General features: G+C 33.8%; 5 protein-coding genes across 5 annotated transcripts in view; 2 read left to right on the plus strand and 3 right to left on the minus strand.

Annotated features, from left to right (window-relative positions):
• Positions 1-10,661, minus strand: part of LOC106712809 (SUN domain-containing ossification factor) — a 57,883-nt gene extending 47,222 nt beyond the window's left edge. Inside the window, exons 1-2 of the mRNA XM_014505456.2 lie at positions 10,385-10,661; positions 10,077-10,313 (exon numbers count right to left, since the gene is read on the minus strand). Of these exons, the coding sequence (XP_014360942.2) occupies positions 10,077-10,313; positions 10,385-10,443 (296 nt within the window). The 5' untranslated portion in view covers positions 10,444-10,661. The remainder of the gene's footprint in view (positions 1-10,076; positions 10,314-10,384) is intronic.
• Positions 10,662-11,058: 397 nt separating this feature from the next.
• Positions 11,059-11,715, plus strand: LOC106712791 (oligosaccharyltransferase complex subunit ostc-A). The gene is made up of 2 exons (XM_014505435.2): positions 11,059-11,266; positions 11,350-11,715. The coding sequence occupies exons 1-2, from the start codon at positions 11,128-11,130 to the stop codon at positions 11,658-11,660; spliced, it is 450 nt and encodes a 149-aa protein (XP_014360921.1). The 5' UTR covers positions 11,059-11,127; the 3' UTR covers positions 11,661-11,715.
• A 376-nt stretch (positions 11,716-12,091) lies between these two features.
• On the minus strand, positions 12,092-14,294 carry LOC106712792 (calcium and integrin-binding protein 1). The gene is made up of 5 exons (XM_014505436.2): positions 14,181-14,294; positions 14,075-14,109; positions 13,652-13,899; positions 12,846-13,047; positions 12,092-12,277 (listed from the first exon to the last, which is right to left on the minus strand). The coding sequence occupies exons 1-5, from the start codon at positions 14,229-14,231 to the stop codon at positions 12,256-12,258; spliced, it is 558 nt and encodes a 185-aa protein (XP_014360922.1). The 5' UTR covers positions 14,232-14,294; the 3' UTR covers positions 12,092-12,255.
• A 212-nt stretch (positions 14,295-14,506) lies between these two features.
• LOC106712735 (pulmonary surfactant-associated protein A) lies at positions 14,507-15,506 on the minus strand. The gene is made up of 3 exons (XM_014505374.2): positions 15,167-15,506; positions 14,827-15,057; positions 14,507-14,685 (listed from the first exon to the last, which is right to left on the minus strand). The coding sequence occupies exons 1-3, from the start codon at positions 15,504-15,506 to the stop codon at positions 14,507-14,509; spliced, it is 750 nt and encodes a 249-aa protein (XP_014360860.2).
• Positions 15,507-16,375: 869 nt separating this feature from the next.
• LOC106712796 (adenylate kinase isoenzyme 1) lies at positions 16,376-18,676 on the plus strand. Its single transcript, XM_014505439.2, has 5 exons — positions 16,376-16,518; positions 16,989-17,210; positions 17,618-17,776; positions 18,034-18,174; positions 18,452-18,676. Exons 1-5 carry the CDS (start codon positions 16,486-16,488, stop codon positions 18,659-18,661), a joined length of 765 nt encoding a protein of 254 aa, XP_014360925.2. The 5' UTR covers positions 16,376-16,485; the 3' UTR covers positions 18,662-18,676.
• The last annotated feature ends 548 nt before the right edge of the window (positions 18,677-19,224 follow it).

The raw sequence follows: 19,224 nt of genomic DNA on the forward strand, positions 1-19,224 counted from the left end.
TACTGATTTAATACGTACCGGCCACTGGATGTCAGAAGATCGACAAACAACGAGTGTTTGTGCGCAGGGTACATGCTTAGTACTCTGTAAGTAACGGAATAGGAATACATTTTATTGACTTTGATGTAGCAACATCATTCACATTCCAGTCCAATAAAAGTATACTGTCAAAAGCACGATAGCATTTTTTTAGACCGATTAAAGTCTAATATTTTATTTGGCAGTTCAACAGTTCCGGTGGTTCAAATTAAACTGATTTAAGTTATAGTCAAACAGTTTTATCTCAAACTGTTTTAGTTTATCTAAACACATTACATTCGTCTTTTGTAGCAACCATGAGCATAGAACTTAAACTATTTGACATCAAAGCTAGACCTATTATACAGTTGCCTGAAATGTTAAGTCGAAAACGCAAATATATCAAAAGGTAGACAGTCGTTATTCAGGATAAGTCGTAATACATGTTAATATTATGTACATTAATTGAGACAGTTCAGTTGGCATTGTGCATGCAACATACAAATGGGCGCGACAAGCGATATGGTGCGCGGGATATGTGAAAACTTCGCAAAGCTATTGCTGAATGCATTATGTACATATTGAAATTCAACTGATTATAATAGAGTGAAATTATGTTTACTCTGTCCTAGAAATTACATTATTTTATACATAAAAGAATATAATCTAATCTTACTAATATATAATTCGAATGTATGTATATAGATGGATGTTTGTTTGAATGTATCTCTGGAACGGCTCAATGGATCTTGATGAAATTCGGCACTGATGTAGAACATAGTCTGGAAGAACACATAAACTAATTGTTACGTTTTTTTTAATTCCGCGCCGACGGAGTCGCGAGCGACAGCTAGAATGATAATCTCATTTTACTCCACTCCACTTATTTTGGAGGTAATGCATAGGAAGAAGACAAAGAAATAGATAGTTGTAGGTATCCTATTTTATAAATTCAAGGCTGTACATCACTAACAGCACTGGTAATAAGTCAGTCAACGCAATTTCTAATGCGTTAAAGAAGGCTCCTCTTCAATCAAAAGTCTGCAGATCTTTATGAAATTTTTTGATACAAATAGACCTATACAACCTCAAACTTTTTGGTAGCTATTATGAGCAATAAATGATTAGTTAAATCCAAAAAAAAAATACATAAGCATCAAATGTTGTGATAATCAAGTGTACAATATGAGGCCATAAAACGTGCAATATAGGAAACGTTTACAGAATTGACAACTAGATATATTGTCGGTAGGAAAATCCACTTTCACTGACAAACCACACGGTATCGGGGTGTGTCCGAGCAGTGTGTGATGAGATCTGATAGCAAAGTTGATATATTTTAGTTCCCTATACAATTGTGTATCAGTCAAAAGTTCAGATATAGCATTCGTATTGCCAGATATGGATGAACTTATAGCTTATGTCTTTGTAATGCAAGCACCAAGTCGATTTAAGTAACAAAAGAGAAGTAAAAACCAAAGATGCAAAGAATTGATGCTATTATTTTATACCCAGATTTATTTTTCTAACTTTTTTAATAATCATAATAAAAAATCTTACTAATATAAATACGAATGTTTAGATGGGTGAATGGATGTTTGTTAGAAGGTATCTACAAAAAGGCTCAACAAATCTCGATGAAATTTGGCACGGATGTACATTGTCTCGAAGAACACATAGGCTACGTTTAAGTCTTTTTTTTAATTCTGCGCAAACGGAGTCGCAGACAAAAGCTAGTACAGTACTAAAACAAATCCAACAATAAATAAAGCCAATGCCAGCTTTAGTTTCAAATGGAAGTAAATATGAAATTAAATACCAAATATGGTTGGAAAACCGCAATCTCGATATAGATAGATGAAAACAGTTAAATAAATACGAAACTGTATCTAATAACAATAAATACCTTATGCGGTTTAGCAAAAGAGCTATTTTGTTAAGTAGCGAAAAACAAGCGCTAAAAGCAAAGCCTAGGCGTTTGTATTTGTATCATAACTGAATTCTCACTTTCCCTGTATCAGACAGCTCGGCGGACATTGTTGTTAATTATTCGATCGATGTCCACTTACCATGAATTCTCGAAGCGAATTCACACCATTTGATTGTCCCCATTATCGAACCTATGAATTCATAACGTTATTTCCTGAACAAAAATTAAGTACGTTCCAGAAGGTAGAAAAAATGTACTACCTATTCTGAAAGGAAGACAACGTGTTTACAATCGTTTTATTAATTTTCTCTTTGGTTAATCCTTTTAACACTCCACTCATTGGCTTCTGTAACATTTATTCACTTAGACATACAAAAGATCAACGATATGTAGTTAGCGTGCATGCCCGCCTTCACATAAGCATCCGAGTGTGACTTCCATTGACCAAGCGCAACGGAATAACAAACAAAATGGCACAACAAATAACACCGGTTTGCAATCAAAAATTATCTTTATTACATTGTAACAGGTTACATTTTTAAAACGTGATGAACTTACATAATTGTTTTTAAACTTACTTTAATTACAATTGCAAGTTGCGCACTGACCTTGCGTTATGCGCCTCCAATTAAAGTACATTCACTCAAGAAGGTTCAACCAATTTAACGTTTAATCTTCGTAACAACAAAAAAAAGAAAAATAATACTCTACATAGTAAATAGTAACAAGGTTAATGTAAAACATCGTGCATCTATGTACATATATCATCACATTTTGCAGTTTACTAAACCAGCAGCACCATCATAATTTCTCGAACCAAAGTCGAATTTAGTAGTCGAGAGTCGATTTGGAAACAATAGTATGGGTAACATAGTCGACACCTAGGTTCTAGCAGACAGTGAATGACCGATTGCAACAGGCTGGGAGCGATACCCGCACAGCCTCCAAGCGATACCTACCGTCGACAACAACGGAACCAACCCCGCCAGCTTTCATAACAGCCGCCCGATACGCCGCCGTCGCACCGACAATATGAGAAGCAAACGGTCTTTATATAACGCGGCATCTTTGAACTCGTGTTTGAAATTTCACTGCAAGATTTATATAAACGTAAGAAATAGATCTAATAAATAAATGCAACTATATTAACAATAACAATGTTTCTAAAAGTAAAAGCTGTGTGCGAGAAAGATACTATAGACCTTAATATATGTACCTACTAAATAGGTCACATATTTTTAGCATTCCATTAATTGCTTCCATATAATATTGTATTACCATACATACATATATACATATAGTACAATTCGAATGTAGTAAACCTTTCAACCTAAACGCAAACACTGAATATGTTTTTCCGAGTTTCACTCGAAAACTAGCGCAATTTGCAAGAGTAGAATACATCGCTCCAGATTCGATCCAATTTATATAACTATCTCATAAGATAAAAGTAATAGTTGAAGTTTAATTAAACTGCACAGCGCGATTTTCTCTTTAACGTAACATTTAATAAATAAATAGGCAATATCAATAAAACGCAGTAATCGCGGGCGGTCGATACATTCAAGGCGACAAAGTATCTCTAAATAATCACCTCTATCGTTCGAAAGCGAACTTAAATGATTCTAGAGACGTTAATAGTTTTTCATTGATCAGCAACTAGTTATACTGGGCCATTACTCCGAGTACACTTCCCAAACTGGTAGAATCACTAGGACTGCAAGTATCAATAACGCGTCAAATCGATCGGGTAATAGCCGCGCCTAAGTTTATCAATTATAAATATCCGCACGCAATTAAAAAAAACATAATAAGTAGCTTATATATTCTTCCACACTATAATCTACATCTATGCCAAATTTCATCGAGATCCGTTGAGCCGTTCTGGAGATACCTTCAAACAAACATCCATCGATCCATCCATCCATTCATCCAAACATTCGCATATATAATATTAGTAAAAAAGTAAGAAGTAAGATAAAAAGATAAAAAATTAAGTTAAATGATAAAAAAAAATATTTAGTTGTTGCTATGGTAACAACGATTTGAACAAGAATATTGTCGATGACGATACGGAAACGCAAATAGCAAATTTTCGTGCTAGGCCCTCTGGTGAGTATTGACGTCACGAACATTGTTAAAAATTAAATTATTAAGTAACATATTATGATAACACATAAGTCAAGGTGAGCAAAAGATATGGTTAAACGTTAGTACCTGTATTATATCAATGGAAGACCACGGTTCATCATCATCATAATCAGCCTGATTTCGTCCACTGCTGCACGTAGGCCTCCCCCATCGATTGCCACAATGCCCGGTCCTGTGCCGCCCGCATCCAGTGCACTCCCGCAATTTTGACCAGGTTATTGGTCCATCTTGCAGGAGGTCTACCTAATCTGCGTCGACCTGTCCGTGGCCGCCACTCTAGGATTTTTCTGCCCCATCGGCCGTCCATTCTACGTGCAATGTAGCCAACCCATCGCCACTTAACTTGTTGACCACGGTTACATCAACATAATTACAGTAAATAGCTACGTAATAGTGAAATTAAATAGTCAATTGATACCATTTACATTACGTTACTGAATGCACAATATCTTGTTAGAAATGAATGCACTTAGATAATTAATTTAGTGCATAAGTGCATAATATAACGTGAATACCTTCACTAAACCGCAATACTTTCTAACATCTGTGCAAAATCTGATATTTCTGTATGTTTTCGTATATATAATAGCTGGTCTTTGACTATATTTCATATATAGTATATGTACATAGTCTTAAAGAACACTAGACTACTTTTAATTTTATTTTTTAATTCCGCGCGGTCGGAGTCGCAGGCAAAAGCTGGTATTATATGAACATAGTAATAAATTACTACAATTTCGAGAGTACAGTTCGTTGCCAAAGAGACACGCGTCATATGACTATCAGCGAATGACATTTGGTGGCCACTTTCAGACGTCACGTGACACACACCTAGAGGCTCCGTTGATTGCGATACAATACGAAAGAACGAATAAATTCGACGTAAACATTTTAATGTCTTAGATAACTGTTATTTTTTTATGTAATTTTATAAACACTTACTTCATAGGGAAGTATGAAACAAAAAAAAAAAGACATTGTTGTAAATAAATATTACTTTAGTGTTGAATGCGTTGAATAGGAACCGTTTAGGTAACTAACAACTTATTTTTTTAGTTTTTGTATTTATCTCAGCCATAACACGGCTTTTAAATAAACCTACTTGTTTGTTACCTAAGCAATAAATTTTCCTTTGGCTTTATACCGGCATTTAAAATGGCCGTTAAAAAGATTTTGTGAGTAAAAATTTTCTCGAAAATCGATCTTTAAATTTTATTAAGTGAACTTTTCTGACAGCACTAAATAGATCAAACCCCTACGTATTTTTTAATGTAGTAGTAATATAAATATAATTACTTCGTTATCGTCTTGGAGTCTCACAAACCCGTGCTATTTATACAATAGCTTATTAAAGTTGCAACTCTATAATAGTCGTGCATTATTTTTTCAGCCATGACAATATACATACACTAATATTATAAATGCGAATGTTTAGATGGATGGATGTTTGTTTGAAGGTATCTTCGGAACGGCTCAATGGCCCTAGATGAAATTTGGCACAGATATAGAACAAAGTCTGGAAGAACACATAGGCTACTTATTTTTTTTTTAGTTCCACGCTAACGTAATCGCGCGCGTCAGCTAGTTATGAAATATTCTATTATAATTTGAAAGTATTACACTGTATTGAGATAATCATTTATATTAATTCACAAAAATAGACACGGTATTAATCTGTTTACATAATTTTGCATCTATGGAAATACTTTTTTTTTGTAAAAACTTAATAAATGTACAAGGAAATAAATTTCGTCGATTCGTCATATTTGGCATTATCAAGGTGACGGTCTTGGCTGTATGCGCATAAATATTGACACAAGCGCCACGTGTTGGTCCACAACGCGACGTCAGCTAATGATGTATAAACAAAGACTACGTAAGAAGCGTAGTTTCCTTGCGTATTATTACTGTACGTTTACACAAAAAATAACGTTTTAAATAAAAAATACATTAAGGCATTTGACTTTATACACTGAAACTTATTTCTCTAACTTTAAAAGTTAAAAAATCAATTTACATAACGAATTTTACGTCTATGGACAGTATTACGCGACTTCCAACAGTCAGGTCATCAGATCAAAGCACTAGACCCATAATCTAAACTAAATGGTAATAAAAGTCGTATACTTTCTCCGATCACTAAAATAACCATCGCTGTAAAGGTGTGATCACACATGCACTACAAGAAAGATCAAACAACAGCGAAAACATAAAAGCGTTGTAGAAAGATCAGTAGATTGTAGGTGCCGGGTCGCAGGGTCGCTTCGGATCGTGATAGCATACGTATTGTCTCTAAATGGTCTAATAAGGTATAGCAGGCATCGGTAATGGAGCATAGTCTTACGAACAGATAACTCGACCGATCGACTCTTACGTAAAAGTACAGTCGCAAGCACTAGCTTTAGCAGACACTATGAATCTTGCTATGGAAAAAAGGACAGTTAAAAACGTTTCTTTCGGTGAATTGTCATTTTCCGTTCATAATGCGATTAGGTCGAAAACATAGGAACATACTTAAGTGCCAAATTTTAACTGTAACAGTAATTACACGTGTTACAAGCGACTGTACAGTGAATATCACACGAGTACAGTTTAAATAGCGCCGCGACCTCTAACACTTTGTATTTGTCATTCCCATATAACATTTAAGGCTCAAGTTCCCAGTGCATTGTTATCGTTGTACTTGCATCGTGGAGATTAAGATGTCCCTAAAGATATATTGAATAGCCCTTAGATTTAAATACTGCAAATAAACTACACAAAAGAGTATAAAAAAGGTAGGAGATCAGATTTCAAACGAAACAAGACATTTATATGCCCATGCCTTAGAAATTAAGTTTCTCAAGATTTTTAATTAAAACATCTCAACTCGATATAGTAAGATAAAAGTTTATGACTTAGTATAAAAATGGCAATAATAACAGAATTGAAAGTCTTATAGCTTGGTAAATACAGCCTCAGACATATGTTTAATGTCTTTTAAAAATAAACAAATCATTCGAATGAGTCTAGTTAAATGAGTTTGAGTTAAAATAACAGATGATCCGTAGTCATTTGATGTTGACATGTTAAGATATCGATTTGTTGATATAGAAATCGATTTGACGCGAATATGCGCACAAGAAATAATTATATTCCAAAAAAAAGCATAATAAATCGATTTTAATATTATCGATCGAGACCGATCGAGACCTAAAGAATTTTTTACACTTTAATTTTTTAATTAATAATTCACTTCATCTAAGATATGTAACTGTATATTATAAAAATCAAAATCATCTGCAAAAAAAAATCAATTACAAATTCATTTACTAATTTTAATAACAGACATTAATTATAATGAACACTATATTTAGTCTGAGTTTACTTTCATTTTCAAGCGACGTGGTTACGTTTCGCTGGAGGCTGGGCACGTTTTTATTGATACAATCGCAAAGAAAAAACATCTGAACCAGCAGCTAGGAGATTGGGGCACTTAAGTCACGATGGCGCTTACTAATTTTAGACAACTATTTCTATTTAATTAACACTAATTTTAGGAGAAAAGTGTTTTTGTTTCTTACATCTAATAAAAATTCTTGATATTACACCCATTGAAGTGATAAAAACAACATAATGTATAAGGCATATGTTAACGTCCGCTAATTATTCTATACCAATTAGGTCTCGTCACAAACGGCATGGAAACGAATAGTAATGGTGATAACGCAAATACGTCGGAAACAATGAGCTATTATTACGATGAAAAAACGTTTAACGCGCATTGTGAGAGGAAAAGTTGATAGGAATTAAATTTAATGACAGAATTAAGTCTCTAATAACTATCAGTTTATCGTTACCGTGGAACCACTCAAAAGTATTAAGTGAAGCTTATCACTTGAGGCAAGAGGCACATGGCCTCTTATCTTCTAAAAATATTTTCTTTACCTAAATCTTATGTCATGATTAGACTAAAACTAGTTACGTAAAGTAATTGGTATATTGTATAGACAATTTATGATCTCTAATTTCTAATGATTTTTTTTATTTACGATAATATTAAGGTAATGCGATGTGCTTTTAGGAATGTTAATAACAGAGCTAAGTACGTCATAAAAATGCAATTGATTTATCAAAATCAAAACTATTCCTACATAGAAACCCTTTTATCAGAGAGTTGAATGTCCTAGTGGTTACAGTGACACAGTTTTAATAACGCCGTGTCAAATATCCCATAGTCACGTGACACTGTTGTACACTACGCATTCCACACAAACATACGACAATGCTTGCCAAAAAAAAATTATGTTGCTATGCCAGTGGGACAAAACCAAAAATAAACTTTGTTGTATAACTACATTTTTCCAAGGACATTGTACTTTATTTAGTTTACAATTAAAGTTTAAATTCACTTAACAGGTTTCATACAATAATTTACGCATAATTATGATGTAATAACACTGTTAAAGTTTCATAATGCGCCTCTACAAATTAAATAAAATAGTTTATCAAATACTGTCACGCCCACCGTAACAATATTGTGACGTGAAGGCGCCGCGAGTAACGGGACGTCGCCCGCTGTCACGCTACTAACTGCAATGAATTATATATCATTTGCCACATACGCAAATATTGGAATGTTGGCATATTTGGTACTACAAACTGTATTCACCAATTAGCGGAATCACATGTTTAACAAACACTAATGAATGATTAACATCTGGTTATCACATTTCTTAACACTTATGTTAATAAACTATTATTGTTGTAATATAGGTTAATGAGATTTTCTGTACATCAATGTGGATATCTATTGGAACCTTAACATTCTCAAAAAGCCAAGAGTTTTTGTTATCTATCTATATATATAAAAGAAAGTCGTGTTAGTTACACCATTTATAACTCAAGAACGGCTGATTCGATTTGACTGAAAATTGGTGGGCAGGTAGCTTAGAACCAGGAAACGGACATAGAATAATTTTTACCCCGTTTTCTATTTTTTATTCCGCGCGGACGGAGTCGCGGGTAAAAGCTGGTTATATATTGAAATACTAATACTCTTCTTTTGCCATTTTTTTTATTGTCTACGTATTCCAAAGTCAATAACTTGACTTTAAAGACAGTAAAAGAACTTGCTGTTCTTGTTTTAACTAACATTTGATATGTTTGTGACCCACTGGAATGAGAAAGTGATGCATAGAGAGAGAGTTTTGCTACATTTACCTTACTTTTTTTTTAGTATGGTAACAAAATAGGTAATAACTTATGGAAGATGTTTTCTCAGAGATTAATTCTGTGCTTTACAGATAAATTTCTCTTTTATGTCATCTACGAACTATGTATTAAATAAAATTAAAACTTGATAAATCATTCACCACAACACTCAAGGTCTATGAATGTAGAAATATAACAAATACATAAATAGTGTTGCTCAAATATTTTTAAAGGAAGTAAGTTATATCAAGGCTATAATTTTTAGAGCAATAACTGGTGTTAATTATAATATATTGTATCACTTGCCGAGTCATTAAGTGCCTTTTGAAACTTTTATATATATGTTGAAATTACTGTTTGATATTGCATAATAAATATACCTTATGTGTTTTAAAGCATTGACAAATAAATGGAAACTTTGGTTATTTTTATGAATCCACTTAAATATGTACCTTTTGTTAAAAAATAAAGATTTAGAATAGGTAAATTAGTTACCAAGTTATGATCTATACAATATAACACATTGTTTTTCAAGTCTAGTTTATTGTGTAAGGAAAAACCTTTCAAAGATGTATGCAGTATAACAGATCATAACAAGATTTATATAATCCAAATAATTGAATAAAGAGCACGTGTGTATTTAATAATTAATACAAATCTTAATTATGATCAAACTAAAAGATAATTTTAATAAAGACACTGGCCAGTTAACAATAAAAAGAAATCTAGTTCTGTAGGCAAATTCCTCTCACTTTCACTAATTAAAATATCAAAATGAACTCACCCATCAGTTGTCACAGAGTTCACTGACAGCGTTTCAGCAAATATCACCTCTTGCTGTTGTAATCCTTTTTTCTTGTTATTATCTGGTTCATAGGTAGTGGTTTCAGGTAGGATTTCTGGAATTGCATCTTTTTCTAAAGATGACACCTTCTGACTGACGTTACTAAGTCCAGAGAGGTCCACGTTATCACCCTCTCCTTGTAGAGCCTCAGAAACCACAAGGATGAAGAGGGCACAGCTGAAAAAAAGGTATTTGTTAATCCTGAGTTTTTAAAATAAATTAATTGAATTTGTAATTAATTGCGGTACCTCGATAGAACTGAAATGGTCAGCAACGACGTGTAAATAATACACAAACCACCCTTCATCGTAAAATTAGTGAAAAATCCACAGTCCAGTTCATTTTGTGTGCAATTTTAACACATTCTCACATAGCTTTGGTAAACATATTCAACACTGCAATTCAATTCACTGGCATCACAAAAACAAAATATACATTATTATGTATTTTTAAACAATAACGGAAAGCCACCATTTAGTTACATCAAAATTAAATAAAACAAACTTGTACAACGAACGATTTCGTTGAAACGTATAAAATTTGACAGTTGCCAAATTCCCAAGATTTTTTCATTCATTACGAATTCAAGTATCGAGTTACAACGCTATTGGTGCATACGAAGAAAAATAATTGATTAGGGAATCTCCACCAATAGTAATAAAACATTTAACATTCATGATGGGTTTTGATTGGTCATTTTTTGAAACCAAATTGACGTTCCTTTCTACAACATTGTGCGTCCAGAAAATATTGATATTTATTTAACGTAAATTAAATTTTTTAAATTAATTATAGTAGCGACAAAAGATGTAGTTTTATTAACATTATCAGTCCACTTTTTATTTTAACTTATAACTTAAAAATGTAAAGTTTGTCTTGTCTTAGCTCCACATTTACATTACTCGAAACTTGAAACGTCATCGACGTCAACACCAGTGGCGTTTTAAGTTTAAATAATTTGGCTTAATCGATTGATCATTCAAATAATAAAATGGAAGCAATATTTGCGTTACCGTTTACAGTACTTGAAATACCTAATATAAAGATAAAGAAACCGATATGGCTTCAACCGCCATCTGCTATGACTACCTTCTCGTTGGTGCTTTTATCATACTTTTTGGTGACAGGAGGTTAGATGTTTTTTCTGATAATATTCTCATTAGATTTTATTGTATCTGTTTGGAAGTTTATGAGAACTTTATTTCTGTTACAGGTATAATTTATGATGTGATAGTGGAACCGCCAAGCGTAGGATCTACAACTGACGAGCACGGCCATAGCCGGCCGGTAGCGTTTATGCCTAACAGAGTCAACGGCCAGTATATAATGGAAGGTTTGGCATCAAGCTTTCTGTTTTCTCTAGGCGGCCTTGGCTTTATAATATTGGATAGAACACACAATCCATCTACACCGAAATTAAACAGAATCCTGCTCATCTCAGTGGCCTTCCTTTGTATTTTGGTGTCATTTTTCACAACTTGGATATTTATGAGGATGAAACTACCCGGCTATTTGCAAAACTGAGCAATTATTTCTAAGTATAATCAAGATGCATGTATGGATGCCTCTTTTTATTAAGTTGAATAAATATTTTTATACTAATAAATGTAGACTTTTATTCATTTTCAAATTTGAACTTGGTGTAAATAATAAAAATGCATAAACTATTTAATTGTTAAAACATTTAATAATGGAACACATTTAAAAAAAACTTTTTTTTTTATAAGTTTCAAGGACACAATCAGGAGATTCAGTAAAATAAACAGTATTATGACAGATTTCAATGAAATAAAACAACAAGAATACAAACCATTTAGAAAAAGAGGTACATCTTGGCAGTCATAATTAAATACTCAACAAATATTCTTATTACTTGCAAGAAAATTTATAAAAATCATACCAACTCATTTGATTATTTTTTTAAACTATTCACTAAACAGTTTTGAACTTCCAGCTTGCCTTACAACTTAGTAATATGCTAATTTAACAACACTAACACATACCAAAGAGTCTATATTCCTTTAGCTACACATTCATAAATAATATAAGTTAAAATATCTAATGAGATTAATTTTATGTATTAATTGTTTCTTGGTATTCCTTAAATATGAGCATTCTTTCACAGTCTTATACGGAATGAGCTGAAACATGGGAAAATGTATAATTAATAATTTCATCATCATCAGCATTTGTCAGCCCACTGCTGAACGACAAATTGTACACCAATAATAAAAAGAAAAATATATTATGTAGATAATAAACAATTACTAAACTATTTAAATACATTTTATTTAGTATTATTCGACAGAATAGTTATTTTATGATGAACAATAGAAATTTCAATAGGCCGAGCAGACTCAAGCTCTATTAGTTTCCAAAAGCCAGTTCCCACCCTTTTCTTATTAGGAAAGGATGGGAAGTGGAAGTGGATTTGGCGAAAGAGGGGACGCATAGGAAGGAGAAATATCCTCTTTCTGTGCGTCCCCCTCTCCGTTGATTAAAGGTAGGCAACCCATCTGCATTTGCGGATGTCTATGGGCAACGGTCGCCCCGCTATTTCGGCGAATACAGGTGGCCGTTTGCTCGTTTGCCACCTTATGATATATAAAAAAAAGTTGAAAATATTTAGATTTAACACACCATAGAAGGACAGTTTATCTGATGCATAATATCTTGGTTTGTAAACAATTTTTACCATACAATACTTACTGACAGAAATCCGAGCTCTTATCAATAATGTGCTCAAATTCTGCAAAAGAGAGTGCCCCATCATCATCTAGGTCAGCTTCTTCTAGAACATTCTGGACAAGTTGTTGGATTTCAGAGTCGCTCAGCTTGTGTTCCGGTCCACAGAGACGTTTGATGACTTCACGCAGGTCAGACACTCCGATCATGTCATCACCATCAAAGTCTATAGTAAAATAAATAAGTTTAGTAGTAATTACTCTTATATAACAACTTCACATATATCTGTCACTTGAATTGCATGTTGGGCACGAGAAGACTCATGTTCCCGTTATGTAAACTCAAATGGCCTATGTTATACATAAAGTGTATACAATAAATGTACTCAGTTATACAACTGAAAACAATGTTAAGAAGTTACAAGAATTATAAAAGTTAAGAAAGATATTTTTTACTATTATGTAAAGGCAAATGTGTTTTACGTGATGCAATATTTGCTAGCAAAGAGTGGTGCTTTAGAAGGTGTTGTGAAGCTTACTATCTTGTGGGAATTTGTAAAATTATATGTATAGATTATTATTTTAGGATTTTGTACATATCTTATTAGTTTTAAAACATTCTAACAGATGATTTTACAAATACAATAAAATTAGAATAAAACAAAATCTAATGTTTTTTAGTATAACATAGAGTAGAATTTTTACAATAGATAACTCTTGAGATAAATTGAAATTACTATAGCAATGACCATTTGAAAGAGTAACATATAGCGTAGTATGGGCCACTCTTAGGTCACCTTAATTATGTATGTTTGCCAGACTGCCACTTACCAAAAATCCTGAAAGCATGTTCAGCTTTTACTGCTTTTGGAGCTGTTTCACTGAACACTGACATCATGTCAAGGAAATCTTCAAATGTACAGTCACCATCATTGCTAGAACTAAACACTTTACATATTCTATCTCTAAATGGATTAACTCTCAATTCCGGATATTGTAGAATTTTTGCCATTGGTAGTTTAGCATTTTTATTATGTCCAACTTTTTCTGGGGCTAAAGCTTTAAATTTCTGATGAGCACTGTAAAATACATTTAAAGTTAATTCCTTTTTGTGAAATTTACATAAAAACAACATTTTCTTAGTTGAAAAATGGATTGACTAAAGCAGAAATGAACAGAATTAAGACTTAAGACAAGTATTATTAATTTTATATTTTATATGAGGTAATTTAAAATCACATATTTAATACTCACTACAACACTTCCTTTTTAGTAAAATATGTGAGATCCTGAAACAAATGTATTCGGATTAGTCAGACATGGACTGCTGCTTAAATTTTCGCAGGCATAATTTACTTACTTCGTAATCTTGAAGTTCTTCCTCTGAAAACTGACTCTTTCCCTGTCCCATACTTATTTTATAATTTGTTTTTAATTAAATTAGTATAAAGAATTAATTTCAAAAAGATATCCAAAGTAGGTAAATAAACAATAACAAGCATTAAGCAGTCAAATTGACAAATGACATTAGATTCTTTCAGTGCTGCCATAATGCTTCAATTAATTAATTTAATTTTTTTGGAAAAATGAATAAAAAAAACACTGTATTATTTAAGCAAAATGCTTTCGATACATAAATTATTTATAACGGAAATAAGACTCAACTTCTATTATATTATATTGTAGTTAAACACGGTCTAACAACATTTTTTTAGGAATAAATTCACATATAGCTTCCAGTTGTTCTTCACAAGACACAGTTCGCCAAGTGCGATGTCTGGTGACTGTCACGCAATCCGCTTTACCCCTTTTCCTTGGATGACCAGGAGCCCATGCACGGTAAGATGCACACTCAAGTAAATCACCTACAAATTAAGTGAAATAATATTATTAAAAAAGATATACTATTCTGAGAAATATGTTACAGTTAAACATCAAATTTCAATCAATTACTACGAACAGTTTAACTCTAGCCCTAAAATATTTCTCATCAGTAATTTATTTACCGTTTGAAGCAGTAAAATCGCTGCTGTTGTCTCGTTTTAGGTTTATGTATGCCTCTTCCGAGCCAACATCTGCTAACAGTTTAGCCAGAGCATTAGTTTTATCTTCAGAAGTGACATAAGCTAAAACACTGCTCTGATTACGGCATATGTCTATCGATTCTGAAAAAGTCCTTTTCTTCGAGATAAAATAGAACAAGCCCAACGAAGGAACACAAGTCCAGTTTACTGTTACTGAAAATTAAAATGAAATACAAATTAGTTCGATATTGGCGGTAATTTGCCGGTAATTGACAGTAATGGCCAAAAGTTATTTTTTGTTGCCAAAGGTTATTTTACTCACATGAAAGATTTCCAAACAAGCTGTAATAGTCATATCTAGAATCATTAGTTAGTGACGAACCAGTAGATATTTCTGCGCACTGTAACACTTCACAAGTATACTCTAAACGTCTTCCACCTACTTGAGGGCTAAAGTTAAAAGATAGACCCCTCTTCTCTCGAGCAAATCGTTTACAGCTCGATAACTTAGCTAAGTTAGCTCTAGCTGATACAATTAGTTTAGATCTGTGACATTTTTTAACAAGGTAAAATTCTGGATTTACTTGAGGCTCATCATTTGAACATTTACTGATGGCTTGCACGCTACTAAATATAACGCAAGTAATAATTAAAAGTAACATATTTGGTCTTAACAATTTAAATACTTTCAAATGCGTTTTAACTTTAAGTTATTTCGGTTTTGCATTTTTAACACGTCACCCATGAGATATGAAGGTAGAATGATATAAAGCGGTCCTGCACTGACAGATGTAGTGATAGCACAAATCATAGGATTTGACAACGTAATTACATCTATAATTACGATACAGAAATTGCCATTTGAGGGTCATGGGAATATTTTTGTATTGTAAATAATGCATGTCATCAACTATTATAGCCGTTTCTTTCGGCAAATGGCTATAAAGAAAGCCAGGAGAAACGGGAAATGCCCCCGCATGAAGTTGTGTGTAGGACTCGCGTCGCCCTTTTTCCATTGACAAAATTACAGCACGCGGTCACGCGGTCCAAAGTCATACGACAAACTGCAAAATGCAATAAGGCGCTATATGCGCAAGTTATATATTTTTTTAAACATGGTAAAAATCTTAGAAGGTGAATATTACTTACTGTTTAAAATTTAGAAAGTTTATATTATGTTTCAGTAGCCTAAAAAGCGTAAAAGCCATAATAAATATTAATATGAAGGTCTTTTTTTGAATTGAAATAGTAAACTAGCAGCCAGCAGATGGGCACCTCTGAACGGGTGCAACACGGCCCACCGGGACAGGCTGAAAACCAGCTCCACAAGGCTATGCCTTGCGGTACACGCTGAGCCTGCAGCCCATTGTTGTCATATTTTTTTTAATGTTATTAATGCCTGAAATATTGTATTCCTTATAAAGAAGTTTTATTTATTTATTTATTATTATCATACCAAATATAATACTGACCGAATGTACGCCCTATTGATAGTCATCAAATTCAATGTCACAAATCTAGACGTGTTTGTTTCAAAACGTGATTCATGTATTTAGAGATGTCATTTTAATTCGTTAAAAAACTTTATTGTTTGTAATTATTTACAAATCGACGCAAGTTAAATACTGATCCTAGTTCATTATGGGTTGTTTTTATTCAAGGAAAATGATAGAGGTAGGTTCCGTACTATCCAGAAATTATCTTAGAAGGCAGTGACAAAACTAAAAGAACAGACATCATCTGATATTTTGACAATATTATTTACTCTCATTACTTTTATTTATATGACTAATATTAGAACTTAAATAGGAATAAGTAAGTGTCTAACTTAATACAACTGTTCAGTTTGATACTTATTGTCAAAGAATTTTTTAATACAGTAAGTATTTCCAATAAGTAATAGATACGTCGTCTATATTGGATGAGAGTCGTCTATATTTAATTTTTGGAGGGTTTTTTCTTCAAAACTGAAAACTACTAAATAATATGTCCCAAAAATTAAGACCTCATTTTCTCATAGCAACTAGATCAATTTCAACTAGACAAATTTATATCAAATACAGCGACTAGCCGCTTAATGGAATTGGGGTCTTAATTCTAAATCTAAGAGGTGTAGTTATTGCAAGTTTTTTTTTTTATCGAAGGAGGACACAGTGTACGACATGTCGCCGATCCGCCATCTACCGGTGATCTTCGTGAACGGTGTGCCGGGCGCGGGCAACCAAACGGTCGCGCAAACCATCTCCAGCATCACGGGTTACGTCATGATCCGACCTGGCGAGCTGGTCCGGTCCGAGGCCGACATGGATACGGCACGAGGACGACTCATTGCAGATAAATTGCAGGCTCAAGAGGAAATTCCGGAAGTATGATTTTAAAATTACCAGCGTTTTAAGTTCATGGATATTGTGTAAGGAATTTGGAACGTTAAACTTTTAAGGGTGTATATTTTATTTATGGTATACTAGCTGTCGCCCGCGACTCCGTCCGCGAGGAATTAAAAAAATAATAAGTAGCCTATGTGTTCTTTCAGACTATGCTCTACCTCTACACCAAATTCCACTAACCAAACCTTCAAACAAACAAACATCCATCCATTCATCCATCTAAACATTCGTATTTACAATATTAGTATATTAAGATTTAATAACAGTTGAAATCGTGTAATAAAAAAACAACATCAACAAAAACAGCAGTACAATATTATTTTCGTAGCTGTCGGCATAAGCCGCAAGTACATTTTATATTTTAATATGACGACTTTTCATGACAGCAATTAATAGTGGATTTGATAAAAGAAGCGATGCTGTCGCAGCAGGATGCCAAGGGCTACATACTGGTCGGCTTCCCAAAGAACCCGCGGATGTCAAACATATTCAACAGTCAGGTCAAATGGCCAGAGAAGATTGTCGCACTCCAGGTTGATAATGAGGTAATTGACGTTTGAAAGAATGGCAAGTAAAGAACCGTAGTAAATGATTAAACTGAGCATTGTCTTTCGACACGTGGAAAAAAGAAGCTCAACTCAAAGCTGTTCTGATTCCAAGTAACAAGTAGTAATATGTTTCGTAGAAGACAAGGATAACCTTGAGTAGACGCTGGCATCTCGAGTAGAACGCACAGCAGTTTTCTATTCGTTAAGCTATTAACCTAACGTTGAGCTTTTGGTCAGTCATTTTATTATTACAGGTGGCAGCGACTCGGCTACAGAACAAGCTATCGGAGCTGGGCAGGCCCGAGTCGGAGATCAACGCGGCGCGCGACATCGTGCGTGACGCCGCGCACAAAGTCAAGAATGTTCACAAACGATTCGGAGGACACGTTATAACGGTACACTGTCGTTGCTTATAAGAATAGCCGTACGTTTTAAATGCATGCATTGTTTTCCCACAACCCACGTGTAAAACATAGGAGCTAGTTCTCTGCATATTTCTTAAAATGAAATAAATGCAAACTGCCAGTATTTTGGGGCGTAGAGTTCTAGCTGATAAATATTATTATTAAGTTGCAATATCTAGATTTAAATAGCTCTAAACTTAGACGTTGATTAGTACTTAGACGTATTTAGTGATCCCGTTACCTGAAACGTTCTGGTATGTTCTTATAGCTGGACAGCAGCGGGAATCCGAAAGCGCTGGCATCGACCCTCAAAGAAATCCTGTCAGACACGATAGAGCAGTGCCACAACAGGTCTGAGGAGAGCCCGCCCTGCGCCCTCTCCGCGCCCGCCGTGCACCACCAGCCGCAACACGCCCCGCATACGCCCCACGCGCCCATCCCAGTCAACGTGCACGAAAATAAAGAAGCGGCCCACTAATGCACTTACTAGTGCGATGGCTTTTGAATATTGTATAGTATACAATGTATATTGTATACGCATATTATAAATAGCTTTTGTTTTATGGTGGTCTTATTAAACTAGCCAGTATTGAATTAAATATCTATGTATTTTATTTAATAAAGCTAAACAGCGCGAACAAAACAGCACACCGTATTCTTGGGGATAGTTAGATTTCACCGTGCGTAAATATTAGCAGATAAGTGTAGCATTTTATTAATATTTCTTAAAACCATTCTAACGAATAAGCTTATAAAAGCTTCTGTTAGGACTTCGTTCACGATAACAATCGATTGGGCGGGCAAACCCACGACCTCGTGGCACGATCGGTAGTCCAGGCTTTTAGCCGCTGGAATATTTCCACTTCGACATATTATATTCTTTTATACGAAAACACTATATTTTTTGTTTAGGCATACATTATTATTATGTAAAAATTTCGGATAGTCCTAAACATCTCGAAAACCTGTGAAGATTTCATTAAAATATTTTAAATAAAAAAATAACTACAACCTCTTTGTTTCTTTCTTTTATAGAAATGC

Source organism: Papilio machaon, chromosome 1 (assembly GCF_912999745.1).
Source record: "Papilio machaon chromosome 1, ilPapMach1.1, whole genome shotgun sequence".
NCBI lineage: Eukaryota > Metazoa > Arthropoda > Insecta > Lepidoptera > Papilionidae > Papilio > Papilio machaon.

Excerpts from the sequence above, each read along its gene's own strand:
- LOC106712791 (XM_014505435.2), top strand. The coding sequence starts at position 11,128 with ATGGAAGCAATATTTGCGTTACCGTTTACAGTACTTGAAATACCTAAT. Across the intron at positions 11,267-11,349 it reads ATACTTTTTGGTGACAGGAG|GTATAATTTATGATGTGATA; the intron begins GTTAGATGTTTT and ends TTTCTGTTACAG.
- LOC106712792 (XM_014505436.2), bottom strand. The coding sequence starts at position 14,231 with ATGGGACAGGGAAAGAGTCAGTTTTCAGAGGAAGAACTTCAAGATTAC. Across the intron at positions 14,110-14,180 it reads AAGAACTTCAAGATTACGAA|GATCTCACATATTTTACTAA; the intron begins GTAAGTAAATTA and ends CATTTGTTTCAG. Across the intron at positions 13,900-14,074 it reads ACTAAAAAGGAAGTGTTGTA|TGCTCATCAGAAATTTAAAG; the intron begins GTGAGTATTAAA and ends TGTATTTTACAG.
- LOC106712735 (XM_014505374.2), bottom strand. The coding sequence starts at position 15,506 with ATGTTACTTTTAATTATTACTTGCGTTATATTTAGTAGCGTGCAAGCC. Across the intron at positions 15,058-15,166 it reads CTTGTTTGGAAATCTTTCAT|TAACAGTAAACTGGACTTGT; the intron begins GTGAGTAAAATA and ends TTTAATTTTCAG. Across the intron at positions 14,686-14,826 it reads CGATTTTACTGCTTCAAACG|GTGATTTACTTGAGTGTGCA; the intron begins GTAAATAAATTA and ends CTTAATTTGTAG.
- LOC106712796 (XM_014505439.2), top strand. The coding sequence starts at position 16,486 with ATGGGTTGTTTTTATTCAAGGAAAATGATAGAG. Across the intron at positions 16,519-16,988 it reads ATTCAAGGAAAATGATAGAG|GAGGACACAGTGTACGACAT; the intron begins GTAGGTTCCGTA and ends TTTTTATCGAAG. Across the intron at positions 18,175-18,451 it reads TCGGAGGACACGTTATAACG|CTGGACAGCAGCGGGAATCC; the intron begins GTACACTGTCGT and ends ATGTTCTTATAG.